General features: G+C 47.8%; 3 protein-coding genes across 4 annotated transcripts; 1 reads left to right on the plus strand and 2 right to left on the minus strand.

The window, feature by feature from the left end:
- Window positions 1–33: 33 nt before the first annotated feature.
- Window positions 34–2,081, plus strand: SPATA25 (spermatogenesis associated 25). The gene is made up of 2 exons (XM_027078187.1): window positions 34–915; window positions 1,306–2,081. Exons 1-2 carry the CDS (start codon window positions 861–863, stop codon window positions 1,815–1,817), a joined length of 567 nt encoding a protein of 188 aa, XP_026933988.1. The 5' UTR covers window positions 34–860; the 3' UTR covers window positions 1,818–2,081.
- Window positions 2,082–2,718: 637 nt separating this feature from the next.
- ZSWIM1 (zinc finger SWIM-type containing 1) lies at window positions 2,719–5,850 on the minus strand. The gene is made up of 2 exons (XM_027078190.1): window positions 5,803–5,850; window positions 2,719–4,834 (listed from the first exon to the last, which is right to left on the minus strand). The coding sequence occupies exon 2, from the start codon at window positions 4,684–4,686 to the stop codon at window positions 3,316–3,318; it is 1,371 nt and encodes a 456-aa protein (XP_026933991.1). The 5' UTR covers window positions 4,687–4,834; window positions 5,803–5,850; the 3' UTR covers window positions 2,719–3,315.
- A 1,037-nt stretch (window positions 5,851–6,887) lies between these two features.
- ZSWIM3 (zinc finger SWIM-type containing 3) lies at window positions 6,888–21,288 on the minus strand. 2 transcript variants are annotated; one of them, XM_027078189.1, is made up of 2 exons: window positions 20,933–21,288; window positions 6,888–9,314 (listed from the first exon to the last, which is right to left on the minus strand). In XM_027078189.1, exons 1-2 carry the CDS (start codon window positions 21,004–21,006, stop codon window positions 7,391–7,393), a joined length of 1,998 nt encoding a protein of 665 aa, XP_026933990.1. In that variant the 5' UTR covers window positions 21,007–21,288; the 3' UTR covers window positions 6,888–7,390. The 2 variants fall into 2 exon arrangements, with proteins under 2 accessions (XP_026933990.1, XP_026933989.1); XM_027078188.1 differs by having other exon boundaries at window positions 20,852–21,287.
- Window positions 21,289–21,369: the final 81 nt, after the last annotated feature.

The following is a 21,369-nucleotide window of genomic DNA, read 5'->3' on the forward strand; positions in this document are numbered from 1 at the left end:
GAGCATTTTGACATCACCTAGACCAGTGGTTCCTAGCCTGGCTACTCATTATCTGGGATACTTAGATTGCTGGTGCCCCAGATGCCATCTCTGGAGATTCTCATTTGATTTGTCAAAGGATGAGGGCTAGACATTGTTTTTGTAAAAGCTCCCCTAGAGATTCTAAGGTGCAGCCAGGATTGAGAAGCATTTCCCTAGAACAGAGGTCTCAGGTTTGGCACATGTTATAACCACTTGAGGAACTTTGAAAAAATACTGCTCACTGGGATTATGATTTAATTGACCCTGGGATAAGTCTGGGCATCAGGATTTCTAAAAGCTTCCAAGAGCATCTAATGTGCAGCTCGGGATGAGAACCAGTGCCCTAGACCAAGTACTTCATTTCACAGATGGGAACCTGAAGCCCAGAGATGGGAATGTATTTGTCCAAGGTCACACAGCAAATGAATGAATGCAGAGTATTCCTTCTCTCACCCTACAAGGCACAAAGCATCAGACTCCTTGAATTGTATCACTGATCATTTGCTTCCATACAAATGATCTTATTTGACCCTCATAACTTCTGGTGAGGTAGTGGGCAGTCATTACCCGCATCTTACAGCTGAGGATGTCAAGGAACAAAACTGTCCAGGTGACTTGCCCAAGGTAAAGGCAAGAACCTAGAATGCCCAGTTCCTGGTCCAGTGCTCTTTTAATCCCATCCATTGTCATGTACACGTTCTAGAATGAACAGGTCAATGCCGTGAGCTGGGTTCCAGGTGTAAAAGGGAGGGACTATGAGGTGACATTCTAGAAGGGCGGAGAGGGTAGGACAGAAGGCAGATGCCTGATCCCTCACAAACAGGGGCTTCAGAGCAGCCATGTCCTATTTCATGTCTCCACAAACTCATCCAGGTCTTCCGCTTTCCGGCCAAGGTGAGAGGGGGCTCCTGGAACTGGAGGGTGTACTACAACTTCCCCTGAGAACCTGCTTCCTGGCTCTGGGGAGGTGGAGGTTCTGCTGGGCATTTTTGGGCTGGACCTGGAGTCAATTCTCTTGGAAGAAAGCTATTCCAGAAGTCCTTGCCAATAGCTACCCACTTGCTCATTCATTCATTCAGCAAACACTTCTCCATCACCTGTCTGCATTAGAGACTGACTGGGGCTGTGGCTATGAGTAAAACCTAATTCCCAACCACTGGACAGCCCTCTTGGGCTGGTCTTAATTGCCCCTGATCCCAGAGCTCTGCTCCTATGCCCTGCCCCTCAGGGCCTCCTCCACAAAGAGACCAAGAATAACATTCCATCCCATTCCTGTCTCTGCAGGTGGGGCTGCTTCTCTGGGCTCATCCCTTGGCCTCTGTAGTCCTGTAGAGCCAGTGGTGGTGGCCTCTGGTGGACAAGGCCCACTGAGCCAGAAAGCTGAGCAGGCGACACCAGTGCCTGAAGTGCCAGAAGCCAGGGGCTGCCCTGGGGGGGCTCGCTGGGAGCCACTGCAGCGGAAGGAGTACAGCCGGAACTGCCACAAATTCCCCCACGCGAGGCAGCCGGAGCGCCTGGGCTGGGAGGATGGCTGCTCCAGAAGCAGAGCTCCCTACCTGGGCAGCCCCAGCAGGCCTGGGCCCCTGCTGCTGTGTGGGCTGCCCTCTGAGACAGGAGGGAAGGAGGCTGGGCCCCAGCCCGACATCTGCATCCTTACCTTGGCCATGATGATCGCTGGCATCCCCACCGTGCCTGTCCCAGGCCTACGGGAAGAGGACCTGATCCGGGCAGCTCAAGCTTTCATGATGGCCCATCTGGAGCCAGCGGGGGCTGTGGAGGGGGCACGGTGGCCCTAGTGAGATCCCGGAGGGGCCAGCCTCCTGGCTCCTGCTTGTAGCGGGATGAAATAGCACCAGACACATAGGGTGGCTTCTCCGTATGGTTTTTGGGCAGGCAGGGTTGGTGGGTGTCTATGGCAGGGATGCGGATAGGGTGGTGGTTTGAGCCATTCTAACAAACACCAGCCCATCAGGGCCCGGACCCCAGGAAGTTTCCAGAAACCGTTAAGCCATGCCATAGGTCTTGTCAGATTGGTTACAATAAAAATTACCAAGGTAGGAGGCCCTGCTTAGAGAGTGGAGGCTTTTTTTTTTTTTTTTTTTTTTTTTGTGGTACGCGGGCCTCTCACCGCTGTGGCCTCACCCGTTGCGGAGCACAGGCTCCGGACGCACAGGCCCAGCGGCCATGGCTCACGGGCCCAGCCGCTCCGCGGCACGTGGGATCCTCCCGGACCGGGGCACGAACCCGTGTCCCCTGCATCGGCAGGCGGACTCTCAACCACTGCGCCACCAGGGAAGCCCTATGGAGACTTCTTTTTGTACTGTTTTGGTACTCGATCAAAAGTTCTTGTACAAAGCCCTAGGCAAGGTGACTTTTCCTCTTGCCTTCTGTTTCTCACCCTGCTGAGGACAGGTGATAGGACCACAGGCAAGGAAGGAAAATTAACTCTTACTTGAGCACCCACTGGGCATCAGGCCCATTACATGCCCACTTAACCTTTAATCTTACCAGTGCTCTGCGGATCTCCATTTTTACAGATGAACAAATTGAGGCTTAGAGAGGTGACGTGACTTACGTCACATAGCTAGTAAAAGGCAGCACCAGCCCTCAAAAATCAGACAGGGAAGATACCAGGATTTGCATGTAATGTCAGACTCCAAAGTCTATTCTTTCCATAGTGTTTCCTAAACTGCTTTCTACAAGACAAAAAACTAGACAAATGCTAAAACAGACAACATTCAACTTTAATGACCTCAGGATGGGGCAGGGTGAGGGACAGTGAGGCTGGGAGCCTGGCTGAGCCGCTGCCTCTGGGGGCCTTTTCCTCTGTGGGTGAGGTGTCAGCTCATGACTGTGGAAGCTGTTACCAAGTCCCGACCCTTGATCTCCACTCAGTGTCTTATCCCTTATCTTACAGCAGGGGTTACCTGTTTTTATAAAGCCCTTGAGCTAAGAACGGTTTTTACCTTTTGAAAAGGTTGTTAAAAAGGGGAAAAAAAAAAAAAACCCACACAACAAAAACAAAGAACCAGGAATATACAACAGAGGCTCTACGTGGCCAGCAAGTCTAGAATATTCACTAGCGGGCCCTTTATGGGAAAGGTTTGCCGCCTCCTGTCTTAGGGAACTAGACACATTGTAGGTAGCAGGCTGCAGTGGAAGAGAAAACCTTTGTCCTTCTTCCCTGGAAGGAGGGCCCGTGGAAGTACGACTGTGTGAATGTGTGTGTGGGTGTGTGTAGGGGGGGTGTGAGCACATACTTTGCGGATGAGCACCTCTGGGCGTCGGGCGTAATCAGAGTTGGACCTGCTCGTAAGGGCCGATCCAGCTGTCGGCCAGCTCGCGCAGGGTGCTGTACCGCCGTTCAAACTCCTCCTGACTGCAGTGCTGCAGGAGCTGACCCACCTCCTCTGTGAGGAGTGCCACGGCCAAGTGCTTATCCAGGGTCTCACTCCACTTGCTGCCCACAATGTCACCGAGGCTGGCAGCACAGCCTGCCGTCCACTCAGCTGGCAGCATGTCTGGCTGGAGCACCTGGCGGCGGGCACTGAGCATGGTGAGGATGTGGCGGCAGGGCAGACGGAAGGCCTGGTTAAAGTAGCAGCTGCAGCTGGCTGGGGTCTGGGGCTGCACCCTATGGGTGTCCTCCAGGATCTGTATGTTCACCTTTTCGGAACCAGAGCCGATGAGGTGCATGGATTTCTGGACCACGGCAAGCTCGCCCAGGCAGAGCTGGGCGGCCGGCCCTGTGCAGATGGCATTAAGGGAGTATTGGATGCGGGCTTCTACCAACTGTTCCACTTTGGGGCTTTCGGGGCTGCCATCCGAAGGGGGATGATTGTTCGGGGGACTCAGGCCCAGGCTGAAACTCGCCTTGTCTCCTGAGTTCTGCTGCAGGTATTGCAACAGGGCAGTCATGCCTTTTTCCACAGATGGGGTGGTGCCGAAGAACTGGCTGAGGACGTGGGCGGTGACCTCCAGGCCCTGGAAGTAGTGGCTGCTCTCCGCTCGGCTTCTCCAGCGGTGGGCCAACCAGATGCGGTCATTGAGCAGCCAGTGCGAGTGGAGCTCCGGCAGCTGGGCCGGCGGGATGCAGGTGCTCAGGAGTGTATACAATTTCCTCAGGTTTCCAGCTGTGGCCGAGCACATCGTGCTCTGCAGGGAGGTCAGGAGGACCCTCTCCACGGGCTGTTCGAGGGACAGTTGATAGAACTTGCCCTGGAAGAACTTACAGATGTGGAAGGCTGAGAGCAGGACCTCAGCTGTGGGGAACTCCATAGCGAGGGTGGGCAGCAGGAGGAAGTGGGGATCCACCAGGATGGTACAGACTCTCTCCCATGCTGGGTTAAACTTCTTGAATACCTGGAGCATCTGGGCCAAGCCTTCAGCATCCTCCTTGGCAGGAATGGCGAAGTAGACTGCCCGGGCAAGATGACCCTCCAGTTGCACCCGAGGTCCATCCACCAGGAAGGTATATAACACCTTGCCCCTTGGGTTATAGGTCCGGTGGATAAATAAGATTTCAGGAAAATGGGCAAAGACTCCCTGCATAAAGCAGCTTTGATAGTTGAGGGCATCTAACTGGGCAGTCTTGCTAAGCTGACAGAGCAGCAGAGGTGGGCTTGGGTCCTCAATCAGGAGCTCATTCAGCATTGTCAGGGCCATGGGGGAGATGGGAGACGTCTAGATGCCAAGGTCAAAATATCTGCTCTGTGAGGCTGCTGTATGGAAGGCTCTCACTCTCTCTCAAGCTCCAACTAAGTTGAGGCTTGAGGCCGGACTGCAGTTCCCAGATCTCGCTCCAAAGCTGGGCCTATGGAGAGGAACAGAGGTTTAAGGAGACAGTAGGGGCCTGACTCTTCAATTATGCATCCAGACATTTTATTGCTGATACTGTGTATCAGCACTGTTCTGGGGGATACGCAATAAACACGTAAACAAACAAGGATATATCAGATAATGAAGTTTACGAAGACCACAAAACAGGGTAATAGTAAGCTGGAGGAGGGAAGGATACTTTAGCCAAAGTAACCAGTGAAGTCCTCTCTGGGGGGTGGTGGGAGGATGACTTGGAGCTGAGAGCTAATTGATAAGAAGCCAGCACGGAAAGATCTGGTTCCATGAGATTTAAATGAGTGTGAAGGCCGGAGCTGCCTTTTTTTTTTTTCCCCCTTAAAGAGCATTTTAAATATTTGTACTGCACTATATATTTACAAATTACTTCTTGGCCTCCATTCTTTCATTGGTCCTGGTATATACAAGAGAACTGCAATTGCCCCAAACCTGCTGGGTGATCCTGGGCAAGTCAGTGACCTCTCTGAGCTTCAGTCCCTTCAACCATAAAACAGGATTAACAAATGTTCATAGTCTCTTCTCCCTCCACGTAAATCCCTCTATTAACTGCAATACTATGTTCACGTTTCCTCTATTTAGCCCCCAAACCGGGTTACCGTCTCCATTTTACAGATGAGAAACTGAGGCTCAAAGAGGTTAAGTGACGTGCCCACCATTACTCTATAAGCAGCTGGAAGCTGAGTCTTTGGCTCGGGATTCTGGCTGCTTTCCACGGTACCTGAGGTTCACAAACCAGAGACAGAGAGAGGATGTGGCCTCTGACCTCTCACCTCTAACCCGGGTGGGAGGATGTGGATGTCTGACATTCCCATTCGGAGTCTGGCCGGAGCCAGAAGAGAAGTCAACCTCCCACCCCTTTGGGAGCTGTGTCATGGTGACTGCGGTCACCAGCTGCCTCACACCTCCACCCCTTCAGAAATTACTCACCCACAGCTTGGCTCCGTCGCCATTTCTCCCTATTTGACCCCGACTCTGACTCTGACTGACCTCTGGGCTCACCAACCGCGGCGCCAGCTTCGCCGTGACTCTGGCCAATGGCCTGAGGAATTTGCTTCCGGTCTTTGGCGCTCCGACCAACCGTAGCCCGACGACTCGTGGGCGGGTGCCGTTACCAGAGATACGAGGGGCCCGGCTGGCGGCAACCAATGAAAGCCTGAAGACACTAGCATCCTGGCGAGTCTGAGCACTGAGGCTGAAACTTTGGAGCCTCACGTGTGGGAAGAGCACAGGAAGTGTGCGTTACTATGGAAACTCCCTCCGAAGCCAAAAAAAGAAAAAATAAATGGCAGTGTTTCACGGATTTTTTTCTTTTCTGGTCAAATTACAAAACCCCAGGAGGGTAGGAAGGGGTGCCTATGTAATGAATGGTACAGTGTCTTCTGCCTTATGGGGAAACTGAGGGCCAGGTCTCAAATTCCGCCTCTCCAACAGGGGTCAAGGGGCCCAACTCTTGGAATTAAAGAGACCCACACTTGAGAGAGCTGAACTCCGGTGTTGCCCAGCCCAACCCACTCCAGTATTTTGCTGGCGAGCTCCAGCACAGCGCTGTGACTGTTAAGGTCATCTTTTGACCTCGGTTCCCCTGAAGATGGCTCTTGGAAAGCTGGGTGGCTACCAGGCTTTAGGTGATTAAGACTGCAAACTACCAACAACAAAAGCCTGTGTTGGTGCTTAAAACTGCATTGAATCTAGAGGGTAAATTGGAATTAGAACAGGCCAACACACTAATTTTTACAGATGAGGAAACTGGGGTCAAAGAAATTAGGGACTTGCCCACAGTCTCCCAGCAAGTTGAGGGCAGTCAAGTCTCAGACCCAGGTTTCTTCCCTCCCAATCTATTTGGCTTCTTCCTGCTAGAATATGAGGCAGCCTGAAATCAATGTTGAAGGCTCTGTTGCAGGAAGAGGGTGAAGTAAGGGGCCGATTGCTACTCATTGAATCTGAGGTGTCAGGCTCCATTTGGTTCCACAACCCCCATCCGATTCCTTCCCTGTTCAGGCAGAACGCATTTCTCCTGCTTCTTTGATTTTATTTAAAAAGCAAAAACAAAACAAAAACTTTAATATGAATAAAAATAGGTACAAATAACAAATTCTTTGTAAAGAGCAGCAACAGCCAAGGATCACCCTCCTTCCTTTCGTCCCTGAAACCAGGCTCTTCTGTCAGGTCCGTTTTATCTCACCCTAACCTGGGGCAGGGTTTCATCTCTATGTAGTGAATAAGATCTAAATTCAGGGGTTGAGGGAGAACGAGGGACGACCCTTCAGCATGGAGATAACTTTGGCCTTGAACAATGAATGAGGCTCCCGAGGAAAATCAAAGGTAGGGCAGAAAAGGGGTAGATTCAAAGGACTGTCACACAGTGGGGCTCTTCTTCTTCCTGTTGGAACAATTTTCCTCACCCTACCTAGGAAGACATTGGTTAAAACGCTGACACCTAGCATGTCCTGCCTGCTTTGAGCTCTCAGACTTCCAGGGAGAGTGGTCTGTGGCCCATTGCGCCAGTGCAGGTGCTTCAATCATGAATTGTGGCTCCAGGAGGAGCGAGTCCCTCCCCTTCCTCCTGCTTTCCCCAGAGGAAAGGGAGGCGGCCCACATCCTTGAAGTCCCCCAGCTGCTGACTGGGCTCAGGAGGCTGGCAGGAGGCCGCCCAGATGTCCACAATCTTGCGCAAGGTGGAACAGCGCTCTTCCAGCTCTGGTCCCTCGCTCTGCATCAGCAGGTTCGCGAGCTCCCTGCTTAGGTCCTGAATCATGTCGTTCCGTCCTTTCTCCCCTGGCTGGCCTGCGTTCGGTATCAGGACAGGGTCCCGGAGCTCCCCGCTGGGCCCGAGGAGGTGCTGGTACCTCTTCTGCCACCGGCGGCACACCATGGCTTCGCCCACGGGCCTCTGGCTGGTGTGCAGCAGCGCCAAAATGTGCCGGCATGGCAGGTGGTACCGCTGTTGAAAGGAGCAGCTGCAGCTGCAGCCGTCCTTGCTCGCCTGGTGGGAGTCCTCTAGCAGCTGCACGTCCACGGAGCAGCCAGCCACGTCCACCAGGTGCGTGGAGTTCTGTACCACCGCCCACTCATTGTGGCATAGCTTGTAGGCCAGATCGGAGCCACTCTGGAGTAAGGAGTCTAGCATGCCGCCCTGGGAGGGCTGTCCCTGGGGCTGCTGCTGCGGCGCCCGCACCTGCTGCAGCTCTGGCTGTGCCTCTTGCAGGGGCAGCCTGATGAAGCTCCCTCCGCAGATTCCAGAAGCCTTCTTGGACTTTGGTGCCTTGCTTGCTGACCGGGCTCTCTTTAACCTGGGGGGAGCAGTGGGAAAGTTCTTCAAGCCTTTGGTGTTAAAGAAGTCTATGTAATCCACAAAGCGGAGGATGCAGTCCAGCAGGGACTGCTGTTCCCGGAAGAGGCTCGACACCTTGCTGGTGACGACGTCCAGGCTGTCCATGTAGGTGTTACAGGCGTGCAGGCCCTTCCTGACGTGCATGTACCACAGCAGTTCACACGAGAACCAGTGGGCCTGAAGGAAGCTGAAGAGCTGCTCGTTGAGCAAGACTTGGGACATCTGGCAGAGATTTTGCAGGCTGGCCTCAGAAGTGACAAACACGGCCTCCCGCAGGGCTTCTTTCATGAGCCTTTTAAAGGATGGATCTGCTGAACTACGATGCAACTTCTTCTCCAAGAGTCGGGTCGTGTGATAGATGGAGAGGAGGATACGGGCAGCAGGGAAGATCTCCTGCAGGATGGCTCGATGAGGGAAGGACGGGTCCACGAAGACCACCTTGACCTTGGGCCAATCTGAGTTGAACTCTGTAAAGATACTCAGCATCTTGGCCACGGAGGTGGCTGTCTCGGACTTGAGCACCGCAAAGTGTACCACTCGCCCCTCTCGTTCCTTGCTCTCCACCAAGAAAGCGTAGAGGATGTGGCCCTGGGCATTCTCCACCCGGTGCAGCAAGAGATTCTCAGGGAAGCGGATGAAGAGGTCGCTCATCTTGCTGCTCTGGAAGCTGAGCCTGTCCAGGTCTTGGCTGCTGCCCACACTGAAGGAGGCCATGGAACCCACATCCACCTTAAGAAAGTTCTTCATCACTTTGGCTATCTTGGCCAGGTCAGAAGGAGTGATGCCCTCCTGCTCTGGCTTTGAGGGTGTTTGGACCTTATCTAAGCAAAATGATGGCTCAAACAGGGACTTCTCAGCTGTGCCAAGGTCTTTGTTGATCGTGGGCTGTGCAGGCTGGAGTTCCTTCTGAGATTTGCCAGTGGCGTCTCCTCTAGGACCCGCGGTTTTGGAGTCAACGTGTATATGCTGTGTGTTGAGTTCACTGATAAACAGCCTATCCAGTTTCTCATTGTACCGCAGGAGCAAGTATGCTGGGCACATAGCTGCCGCTGCTGTTCTCTTCCTGTTTGACTGGGTCCGAATACAGACAAATTTCACCTGCACATATCTAGGGAAGGCAGAGGTGAAAATGAAAAAGGTGCTGACCACCCCCTTTCTCTTACAAGTCAACGCCCTGCAGGGACTTACAGCGGCTGATACATTTCCGGGAGACCACAGTGCAATACAGGAAGTAGGAAAGGTTTACATTTTCTCTCCAGTCCCAAAGTATTCAGGTCTTTCTTCAAGACCCCATCCAACTAAAACACCCTTCATGTTCATCTACAGAAGTTCTAAGCCCCAGCTCCTTTTATCTACTCTCATTTTCCCATCTGTAGTTGTCAACAATTCGATCTGAGGCAAAGGTACAAGGGAAAATAGATAAGAGGCAGCAGCAGAGCTGGTTACTCACTGTTTAAAGTGGCCCCTTCATTCCTGCCTTTAGGGAGCCATTGCCTCCTCTGCCTTCTCCTCTCGGCAGCAAAAATAAAAGAGGCCTCGGGGGTTAGGGTGTATCTGGGATCTGGGGTCACCGCTGACTTAAAGAAAAATGTCCACATCCTAAGAGAGTGAGAACCCCTGGGCTAGATGACCTTTAGGATCCTGCTAGCTTTCCATTCTAGGCTGAAAGTGCTGATTCAAAGGAGAACAGTAATTAAATTGAATATCTGCTCTTTTCCCCTTCCTATCCTCATTCAACCCATGCTTCAAGGCCCAAATCAGGCCCCACCTTCTCCAGGAAACCTTTATGGAGGCCCTCAAGCCACAGTAATTGCTCCTTACTTCAGATTCATAGCATTTATTTAAAGGAAAAGGCTTAGCAGATTTTCTGGGTAGCGGTAGTGGTTAAACGGTGGATATGCTGGAAGCTGACGCTCTGGATTTGAATCCAGGCTCTACCACTCAGAAGCTGTTTGACCTTGGACAAGTCACTTCACCTCTCTGTGTGCAGAGTAACTGCACAACTCCTCATCATAAAATGAAACTAATTAGGGTTGTTATGAAAATTAAATAAGCCACAGACATAAGATTTAGCCCAGAGCCTGGTTCAGCCTTTCATTTATTCTAAATAAAAGTCATCTACTGTTACTACAGCTCCTAAGCCTTGGGACCTTTTCTTGGGCATTTATGCAGTGTCTTTCCAATTGGATGGGGTTGTTTTCAAGTGGCAAGAGCAAGTCAGTCCTCAGTGTATTCCAAGCACCTAACACCACTGCTGTTCCTTCAGCAGATGCTTGTGAAAGATGTGATGGATGAATGACTCAGGGACCACAGGTGGGCGGGACGGGTCACAACCCTGCCTCCTCAGAGAGTGTCCTAACCCAAAGATAGGGGAAGGGGGGAAAAATCTCAGCCCCTGGCATGACATGACACAGCCTGGGCATCTCACCAACTCCCTTCCAAACACTCTGGCCCAGCTGGTCCTGTTTGCTCATCCTGTGGGGAAGCTTAGAAAAATAGGAAGTCACGCCTGAAATAACAGGGCGGAGGGGCCTGAGGCTGAAAATGCCTGCATGTGTGGTGTGCGCAGTGCCAGGGCAGCAACACCGTCCCCAGCTCAGGGAGCAGCCCAGTAGCACGGCAAGGCCAGAGAGGGGTGACCGCGGTGTACCCTCTGCCTAACTCTTCCGCCTGTTTTCCACTGTCCCAACTGTCTTGTTTTATTGTACCCTAGAAAGACAAACTGTCTACTACTTCCCATGTTCACTACACTGTGTCTCACCTCGATGCCTTTGCTCGGGTTGTCTTTCTGTCTGGAATGCCCCACCCATCTGTCTTCATCTCAGAGCTAACTCATCCTTCAGGACTACATGCAACTACCATCTTTCCTAGGATGCCTCCCCCAAGCCCTCAGATTGGGCCCTACCCTTCTGCTGGCTCAACATCTTAGCATAGATCTTAGCTCATAACTTTATATTGACTTTACGTGTTCACAGTATATGCTTGTTAACCTATCTTTTTTTCCCAAAAAAAAGATACTGGTGAGTGCCAACCATAAAGCTCTTTCCACCTTTCCTGGTTCTATTAATGATTGCACCTCCCAGGGTGGAGACATTGGCATTCTTTTTAATTCCTCCTTCTCCATGTCTATATCCAGTGTGGTAAGTCTTTTAAATTCTTTCTTCCCACTATTACACATATTAAGAATTATTATATGCCAGGCTACATGTAAGCCCCTTACATGCATCCTTTTACACTAAGAAAAGGGTTCTATCATCCACATTTTACAGATGAGGCAACAGGCTTAAAGAGCTTCTCAAGGATGAGAATCTGGGATTTAATCCTCCAGCTAAAACTGGACGACCTGGGATGTGAACTAAGCCTGCTTGGCTACAGTCTATGTAGTTAACCATTATGTTGCCTGTCTTCTTTCAAAATACTTCTCCCTCTCTGAATTCTCATTTTTACCCTCCTCAACTTGACCCTCAATGCTTTGATTGTTCAGGTTCAATAACTTCCTTAAAGATCTCTAAACATACTGTCCTTGTTTGGTGCGTGACATGCACCATGCACGTCAAACTTAAAGGGTACTAGGTTAAAGCCTCTGTTATTTTTTCCTGCTTCCCTTAATCTTTTTTAATTTTAACTTTTAAATTTTTTGGCTGCACCATGCGGCTTGCAGGATCTTAGTTCCCTGACCAGGGATTGAACCCGGGCCCTCAGCACTGAAAGTGCCAAGTCCTAACCACCGGACCGCCAGGGAATTCCCCTGCTTCCCTTAATCTCTGGTATTGAGTATAATTTACACACAGTGAAATACACAAATCTTTTGTAAGAATTCTTTGAGCACTGTAGTAATTTTAATCTGTATTTATTTCTATCTCCCAGGTGAAAGCATAGACTCTCTTCAAGACAGGGATGGGGTTTTATACTTTTCTGAATCTCGCTTAGTGCTTACATCCAAGTGTGCTCAGCCAGGATCTGGAAGAAGGGAGTCAGCCAGTCTTGCTTCCTTTCAATGTTCTCTGTACATGTTTATTTCCTCTACCTGGACTGTGCCCCCAGTGTACTCCCAGTGCCTGGCACTGCACCTGGCACAGACTAGGTGCTCTGAACACACACCCTGAATGAACATTAAATGAGTGATTGCATGACACAGAAAATTCTCCTTTTAACATGAGTAGCACATTAGGAAGACCACTGGGAGAGTTCTGTCAGGTGACTTGGCTTCTATCCCAGCACTATTACTAACTATAACTTTGGACAAGTCCTTTGTTTAATTTCAAACATTTACTAAGTCCTACTATGTACCAAACACTATACTAGTTGCTCAGAAGGCTACAGAGACAAATTAGGTAGTCTCTACTCTCAAAGTCTAGTGAGCAGAGAGATTATTACACAGATGGCCAGTAAAGCCAAAACTAAGTGAATGGTTAAATAGAGGTACAAGCAATATACCTATAATTGAATAAAGAGTGATTTACCCTGACTATAGGGATTGGAACAGATCTAAAGCTTTTGATTAATTTCACATAAGATTTGTGTCCTTGTTGCATGTAAATTGCACCTTGAGCAACGAACAGAATTTTTACAGGTGGAGTCAAGCCATTTTAGACAACATAACCTGAGTTACGAACAAGGCTCTGGAACCAGAAGATCTGAGTTTACATTCCAGCTTTACCACTTAGCTATGTGAACTTGGACAAGTCACTTCACTTCCTCTCAGCCTCCAATTCTTATCTATAAATATAGAAATAACAAGAGTACTGATCTACGAATAATCAGTACCTGATCCAAGAATAATCAGTACCACTAAAAGTGGATTCATTTAAAAGGCTGTGGCAGACAGAGAAAGATAACTACTGTATGATATCACTTATATGTGGAATCTAAAAAATACAACAAACTAGTGAATATAACAAAAAAGAAGTAGATTCACAGACAAAGGGAACAGACTAGTGGTTAACAGTGGGGAGAGGGAAGCGGGGAGGGAAAATATAGGGGGTAGGGGATTAAGTGGTACAAGGATATATTGTACAACATAGGGAATATAGCCAATATTTTATAATAAGTATAAAAGGAGTAAAACCTTTGAAAATTGTAAATCACTATACTGTACACCTGTAACTTATATAATATTGTACATCAACTATTCTTCAATTAAAAACAAAAAAAGGCTGTAGCAGGATTGGTTGGTGGCCAACCCAACATTCCTTAGCCCCCTCCTTCCTTCCTTCCTAACTGAAGGCCAATTATATTCAGGTTGCCATTCCTCTCCCACATAGCTAAGTGCTTCGGGGCTACTCTAAGCGAATTAAGGTAATCTCGTTAGGAATGGCCATGGATACTGGCCCAATTCTGCACAAAGAAACATGATAGGAAATGTGCAGGAAACCCAGGCAGGCTTTTGCCTCTGGATGTGACTCCTACATTTGTGCCATGTGGCGAGCCATCCTGAGGGCAACGCTGAGACCTGAGGATGGCAGAGTGGAAAGACGGGAAAAGCCTGGGCCGCTGAAACAATCACCTTCTCTGGGCTAAGAAATAATGCATTTTGAGTCAGGGTTTTTGGTTAATTACAGCCAAAAAAAACCTCGCCAGAAACCACATTTCACACGAAATTAGTGGGAAAAAAAGATTTGAGCAATCTTTAAAAAAATGAGATGAAAATTATGAAAATATTATATTTAATGAAATTTAAGTTATAATGGCAGCTATCTGCCAATTCTTAGAATAATCAAAGAACCACTTAAAGCATCAACTTTTTTTTTTCTTGGTATATCTCCCCCAAACACTCCGATACTTTATTTCCTGTCTTACTTTTGCAATATGTAAGGGTCAATTTTACCAAAATATTCCTGGGCTTTATCACGTTTGCCAAGGGCCTAATTTAATTTTTTACTATGCAAATCCTTTGCTTTTCACGTCTGTACATATCACTGTCCTGCTGATTTCCCTTTCCATTTGTCAACTGGCATAAGGCTGCAGGTGATGTAAGGATTTCTCTATCATTACTTTCAGGGACTTCACCAAGTCCTACAGCTCTTGGAAGACATGCAATTTCAGTTTGCAATCAGTTTTATTTGCATTTTATAATCCTTATGTTTACCACATCTATTCATTTGCCAAAAACTCACTACCATAGATGTTGATGGAACCGGTAGGATAAGCAGGAAGGAATGACTAAGTAGTGACTAATTTTTAAAGTGGCTAGTTTGTTAGCAAGATTTGTGCTTTCCTACAGAGCCTTGTGATTAGTGATACATGGAAAAATGAAAACTCAGATAACAATGGCTTAGTTCAAAGAGTGTGATGAGGATTAAACAAAACAATGTCTGTAAAGCTCTCAGCAGAGTGTCTAGAACATGTTCCAAAAAAGTATTCAAAAAAGGTAGTTATTAAACTGAACAGCAATGGAGAGAGACATTGGAATACTTCACGGTTTGAAGACTAGCAATCCCCCAAAGACATAACAAAAAGAAAAACACAACAGCCTTATGTAAAAATATGGGAAGGGAAACTGGGCATAAAATCACAGAATCTCCCAGTCGATTGGGACTTTGGGTCATTTAGTAGTACCTCCCACAACACATTTTTCTGACTCTTAAAAGTACCGGGGCTTGAACTTCCCTGGTGGTGCAGCTTAAAAATACCGGGGCTTGAACTTCCCTGGTGGTGCAGCGGTTAAGAATCCGCCTGCCAGGGACTTCCCTGGTAGTGCAGTGGTTAAGAATCCGCCTGCCAATGCAGGGGATACGGGTTCAATCGCTGGTCCGGGAAGATCCCACATGCCACGGAGCAACTAAGCCCGTGCGCCACAACTACTGAGGCTGCACTCTACAGCCCGCGAGCCACAACTACTGAAGCCCATGCGCCTAGAGTCCGTGCTCCGCAACAAGAGAAGCCACCGCAATGAGAAGCCCATGCACCGCAAGGAAGAGTAGCCCCCGCTCACCGCAACTGGAGAAAGCCCGCAGGCAGCAACGAAGACCCAACGCAGCCAAAAATGATAAATAAAATAAAATAAAATAAAATTTATTTTTTAAAAAAGAATCTGCCTGCCAATGCAGGGGACACGGGTTCGAACCCTGCCCTGGGAAGATCTCACATGCTGCAGAGCAACTAAGCCCGTACGCCACAACTACTGAGCCCGTGAGCCACAACTACTGAGCCCGTGAGCCACAACTACTGAAGCCCGCGTGCCTAGAGCCCATGCTCCGCAACAAGAGAAGCCAACGCAATGAGAAGTCCGTACACTGCAACAAAGAATAGCCCCCGCTCGCCACAACTAGAGAAAGCCCACGCGCAGCAACGAAGACCCAAAGCAGCCAAATTAATTAATTAATTAAATTTAAAAAAAAATACTGGGGCTTCCCTGGTGATCCAGTGGGTAAGACTGCACACCCCATGCAGGGGGCCCGGGTTCCATCCCTGGTCGGGGAACTAGATCCCGCATGCCGCACATAAGCCCGCATGCTACAACGAAGATCCTGCATGCCGCAACTAAGACGCGGGACAGCCTAAATAAATAAATAAATATTTATTTATTTAAGGAAAAAAAACCTACTACTTTCCATCATGTACTCCAGTTATGACTTTGGCAAATATTTACTGAGTGCTATGCTTCAGCAACTGCATGTATTTAATCTTCACCACATCCTTCTCATTCTACAGAGGATGAAACTGTGTCATGGAGATTAAAAGTCTTGCCCAAGGTCAGAGTTAAAGCCTGTCTTTTTTTTTTTTTTTGGTTCTTATATATATATATATATATATATATAAAATATATATATATATATATATTTTTTTTTAATTTCTGGCTGTGTTGGGTCTTTGTTGCTGTGCATGGGCTTTCTCTAGCTGCCGTGAGCAGGGGCTACTCTTCATTGAGGTCTAACCACTGGACCACCAGGAATTCCCTTTTACTACTATTTTAAAGAAATCATTATTTCTGTGATTAGAGTTTAATATTTGTCTCCCTGGCTGGAGGGGAAGCTCCATGAGGGCAGGGACTCAATTTATCTTTTCAACACTGTGTCTCAGACACTAGCATGGAGAAAGTTTTCAGTTAACGATTGGTAAAATCAATGAATTAAAGGGCTCATACAATGTAATAAGTGATGTAGAGTAATCTCCAAAATATGCTGACAAGTGAGAAAAGCAAAGGTGCAGAATGATGTGTATAAATAGTATGCAGCCACCTGTGTTAAAAAAAAAAAGGATGGAGCTCCCCTGGTGGCGCAGTGGTTGAGAGTCCGCCTGCCGATGCAGGGGACACGGGTTCGTGCCCCGGTCCGGGAAGATCTCACATGCCACGGAGCGGCTGGGCCCGTGAGCCATGGCTGCTGAGCCTGAGCATCTGGAGCCTGTGCTCCGCAACAGGAGAGGCCACAACAGTGAGAGGCCTGCGTACCGCAAAAAAAAAGGATACATATGTACACACAAGATATGTTTGTTCAGCTCATGCAGCTCAATATTAAAAAAGCAAACAACCCAATCAAAAAATGGGCAGAAGACCTAAATAGACATTTCTCCAAAGAAGACATACAGATGGCCAGGAAGCACATGAAAAGCTGCTCAGCATCACTAATTATTAGAGAAATGCAAATCAGAACTACAATGAGGTATCACCTCACACCAGTTAGAATGGGCATCATCAGAAAATCTACAAACAACAAATGCTGGAGAGGGTGTGGAGAAAAGGGAACCCTCTTGCACTGTTGGTGGGAATATAAATTGACACAGCCACTATGGAGAACAGTATGGAGGTTCCTTAAAAAACTAAAAACAGAATTACCATATGACCCAGCAATCCCACTACTGGGCATACTACCCTGAGAAAACCATAATTCAAAAAGAAACAGGCACCACAATGTTCACTGCAGCACTATTTACAATAGCCAGGTCATGGAAGCAACCTAAATGCCCATCGAAAGACGAATGGATAAAGAAGATGTGCTACATATATACAATGGAATATTACTCAGCCATAAAAAGGAACGAAATTGGGTCATTTGTAGAGACGTGGAGGGATCCAGAGACTGTCATACAGAGTGAAGTAAGTCAGAAAAAGAAAAACAAATATCGTATATCAACGCATATATGTGGAACCTAGAAAAATGGTACAGATGAACCAGTTTGCAGGGCAGAAATTGAGACACAGATGTAGAGAACAAATGTATGGACACCAAGGGGGAAAAGTGGCAGGGGGTGGTGGTGGTGGTGGGATGAATTGGGAGATTGGGATTGACATATATACACTAATATGTATAAAATGGATAACAAATAAGAACCTACTGTATAAAATAATAAATAAAATTAAATTAAAAAAAAAGAGATATGTTTGTTCAGGCTCACGGGTATCTCAGGAAGATAATAGCCGTTGTCTCTAGATAACACAGTGGAAGGGACACTGACTTTTAGACCCTTTGATGTAATGTGAAATTTTTAAAAAATTAAATGACTATATTGACCACTCAAAAACAAATTCATTTATTAAATTGTTCAGCCTGCAAAAACAAAAACAATCCGAACCTCTAATCTGTTAGCTGAGTCCCTTCCATTCTCTTTCGCACTGCTCCAGCATAAATCTTCCTTCCAGCCAAGCAGGTCTCCTCACTGCCTTCTAAGTACAGCAATATTAATATCTGCACTAGCTCACACACCATTTCTCCATCCAGGATGTTAACCTTCCTGTGATAGGCAGAATGGTCCCCCAAAAGACGTCTACTTCCTAATCTCTAAAACCTGTGAATATGTTAGGTTACATGGCAAAGGGGAATTAAGATTGCAGATGGAATCAAGGTTGCTAATTAGCTGATTTTTTAAAGGTAAATTATCCTAGATTATCTGCACAGGGTCCTAAAAAAATGGAAGAGGGAGGCAGAAGGGGAGCCAGAGAGGGAGATGGGACGAAGCAGGGTCAGAGTGATGTGATGTGAGGACTCCACCAACCACTGTTGGCTTTGAAGATGGAGGCAGGGGACCATGAGTGTGGGCAGCTTCTAGAAGCTGGAAAAGACTCGGAAACAGATTCTCCTCTAGGGACTACAGAAAGAAATGCAGCTCTGCTGACACCTTGGTTTTAGCCCAGTCAGATCTGTGCCTGACTTCTAACCTACAGAACAGTAAGATACTAAATTTGTGTTGTTAAAACCACTATGTTTGTGATAATTTGTTAGAGCAGCAAATACACCGCCTGACACCTCCCCATCTACGGAGCCCAGCTCAAGTCTCCCTTTCTCACTTGCTTCCCTAGCCCACTGTGATTTTTCTCTGAGTCCCTGCAGCACCAGTTCCGCTGAATTACACATTTAACACTTGATGACTCATTCATTCAACAGTTACTTAAGGCCTGCTATAGGACAAGTCCTGTGCTAGACCCTGGAGACCATCCACCTGAAGGGTGTTTACGCGTGATTATGAGGTGTCTGGACTAGATTCTATGCAAGCAGGATGGTGTTAATCAGTGAGAATGCAAAAAATAGTAAACCAGAGTCCATCCCTGGAAGAGCTCAGCAAACCAGGGAAACCTCTGTAAACTGTGTTCCTTAACGATGTGCAAATAACTGTAACAGGCGCTGTCAGAACATAGAGTAGGAGCATCTAACCTAATCTTCAGGGAGTTAAGAAAGGCTTCCTGGAAATTATGCTAATAACTGAAGGAAAAGTAACAATTAGCTAAGACAGAGTTTTCCACAAGTAGCCCAAAATGACCTCAGATTATACAAGAATATTTAATAGTTATTTAGAAATATATACTATCCTTTTGCCACTATACTGTTACTTCTTATATATTATTGCTTAGATTGGTTCTAAAGCTTCTTTGAATATTAGAAGAATTTCAAGAAAAATGTTAAGTAAATTGTAGTTCAGGATATATAGTACAGAGAGGATAGTAGAAAAACAACTAATGTTTGAGGAAAAGGGAGCTAAGATAAGTGGATGGGCAAGGTTATTCTAACCAGCAGATGTCGTAAGTGCAAGGACCAAGAAGCTGTGGGCTTGGGACAGGAGCTGAATGTGGAGTACGACCCGGTGTAGATGGAGCACATGGTGCAAGATGGGGAGGTCAGAAGGGTCAGATGGTCTGGCCAGCCAGCTTAGTAACAGTCCTGGACTTAATCATGAGGGCAACGGGAGGCTACTGCACTTTATCCGGACTGTAAGCAGTTTGAAAGCAGGGCATTTTTTGGTATTCTTTGGCTGCTTAGAAGGATGCTACCGGCAGAGATCAAAGTCCAAACACCTCACAATGGTACTTACAGACCTTTTACATAAACTGCAACTGACACAGCCTCCTGTCAAGCATGGCATCCCACACTGTTTCTCCAACATGCCACCTTCTTTGACGGATCTGTGCCCTCGCTCCACAGCTCCTTCTGGTCAAACCCCTCTGTGATACTTGATATTAACCATTGAACTTCTACACTAGCCCTGTGCCTTCATTCACAACCCAGCAGAAACCATTACTTCCAGTGCGAAGCCTTTCCCTTTCTTCCCAGGCATCTGTCACTTCTTCTGCACATCTCTTTTAAAGCATTTATCACATACTAGTTGGTTTACCTAAGTCCAACTCTATGCCACCTCAAGCTCTTTGAGGGCAGGTTTAGTTACTTATTCATCTTTATGTTAGCTGTACCCAGCACAACACTGGACTTCAGAGTAGGGGAAAAAAACACAGCCTGCCTGCTTAGAGAGTGAGCTTTGGCCAAATGCCTCAACCCAGAGGTCTCAAACTCAGATACACTTTGACGCACTGAGCTGGCCTATAGAGTATGTGATTACATTTGAATTGATTTTTTAAAAAAGTGGACACATTCGCATAAAGCCTGGATTGCTGACTCCACTTGTCCCAAATCTGGGAACACTGGATCTTCATTTTCACATGGCAGCCACCAGCTGGAGTTAATTGGCCTGCTCGCCATTTTGCCCAGTTCACACTTCTGTTCTCCCTAGCACAAACACCTGGTGTTGGTTATTTCATCATTCCTTTTTGTATAGTTAAAGTTAAATTTTCTTACACTGGGATGTTTCACCTGAGTCCTTAAGGCAATTGAGTTTTCAACCCTTAGCTTAGCCTCCAAGCTTCTTTTCTCATCTTCCAAATGGAAAAAATAACATTTGCCTATAATTTTCAATACAGTCCTGTGGGGTAAAGCATACAGAATAGAGAACGCTGCCTGGGACATGGGAAGTGTTTGAAAAAAGGTTGTAAATCTCAGGAGCTCAAGAACCATTTACAGAACGAACAAATGAATGAATGAATGAACAAACTACCCAATAAATGACCAGTGTTACTGCTTTGTAAAGAGAAGACTGATGAAGAAAATTCTCGCCAAGGCGTTTTTATCTATTTGTGAAGGCCATACTTTGTGTCTGGGATACGGTAGGTGCTCAAAAAATGGGACAAACTGCAGCTATTATGGATTCCATAAAAGCTGTGAATGAAGGCGTGAGTGAGGGAAGGTGAAGCGGGTGGTCAAAAAGCGATGCCTATGGAGCTTTTGCGCTTTTCACCAGGCACACAGCAGGTGCTCAATAAGTGCCTGTGGCATCCTCAAAGAGACAGGGGCCCAGCTGCACTCCCTCCTCCTCCAGGCCGCCCTCCTAGGGACCATCCGGCCTCCTCCCCACCCTCCTGCCCCGCCCCCGCCCCCCCCTTACAGGATGTCCTCGCGGATGGAGGTGCCGTGGTTGAGGTTGTGGAAGCGGACGGAGACGCAGTCCCTGAGAATGAAGGAGCACCTGTTCTCCTTTTTGTAGGCGCTGAAGCACTCCTTGAAGTCCTCGTAGGTCTTGAAGCAGCTGCCTAGCTCCATGGCCGCCCCCTCTGCCCACACCAGGGGCTGCACCAAGATAAACACCAGGGGTCAGAGGTCACCTCTGAGGGTCTACCGGCTGGCGTGGGCCCAGGACGCCTTAACGGTGGGCCCCTATTGGGTGGCCTGTTAACGGAGCTCAGGAGAAGCCCTCGGCCTGAGAGGGTTACCGCAGGTTCGGGGGCGTCTTTGCTCTCTTGACAGAGGGGAAATGACACTCAGCCCTTATTATCCAGTCCCGGGGCTCCGCCCCCTCACTGTCACATCCAATCACACACGGGTTCCTCGGACTGGCACTCATTTTCTCCAATCGCTAGAGAGCAGGTGGGCCCACTCACCCGAAGACTGACAGGATCACCGACC

This window comes from Aethalodelphis obliquidens, unplaced genomic scaffold, assembly GCF_003676395.1.
Source record: "Aethalodelphis obliquidens isolate GAN/ISIS:26980383/991018 unplaced genomic scaffold, ASM367639v1 scaffold42, whole genome shotgun sequence".
In the NCBI taxonomy this organism is placed as follows: domain Eukaryota; kingdom Metazoa; phylum Chordata; class Mammalia; order Artiodactyla; family Delphinidae; genus Aethalodelphis; species Aethalodelphis obliquidens.

What these genes read in the sequence shown, in the direction of transcription:
- SPATA25 (XM_027078187.1), top strand. Translation starts at nt 861, where the DNA reads ATGTCCTATTTCATGTCTCCACAAACTCATCCAGGTCTTCCGCTTTCC. An exon ending in TCTTCCGCTTTCCGGCCAAG is followed by an intron (nt 916 to 1,305) that starts GTGAGAGGGGGC and finishes CTGTCTCTGCAG; the next exon opens with GTGGGGCTGCTTCTCTGGGC.
- ZSWIM1 (XM_027078190.1), bottom strand. Translation starts at nt 4,686, where the DNA reads ATGGCCCTGACAATGCTGAATGAGCTCCTGATTGAGGACCCAAGCCCA.
- ZSWIM3 (XM_027078188.1), bottom strand. Translation starts at nt 21,006, where the DNA reads ATGGAGCTAGGCAGCTGCTTCAAGACCTACGAGGACTTCAAGGAGTGC. An exon ending in TCCATCCGCGAGGACATCCT is followed by an intron (nt 9,315 to 20,851) that starts GTAAGGGGGGGG and finishes TGCCTTCCCTAG; the next exon opens with ATATGTGCAGGTGAAATTTG.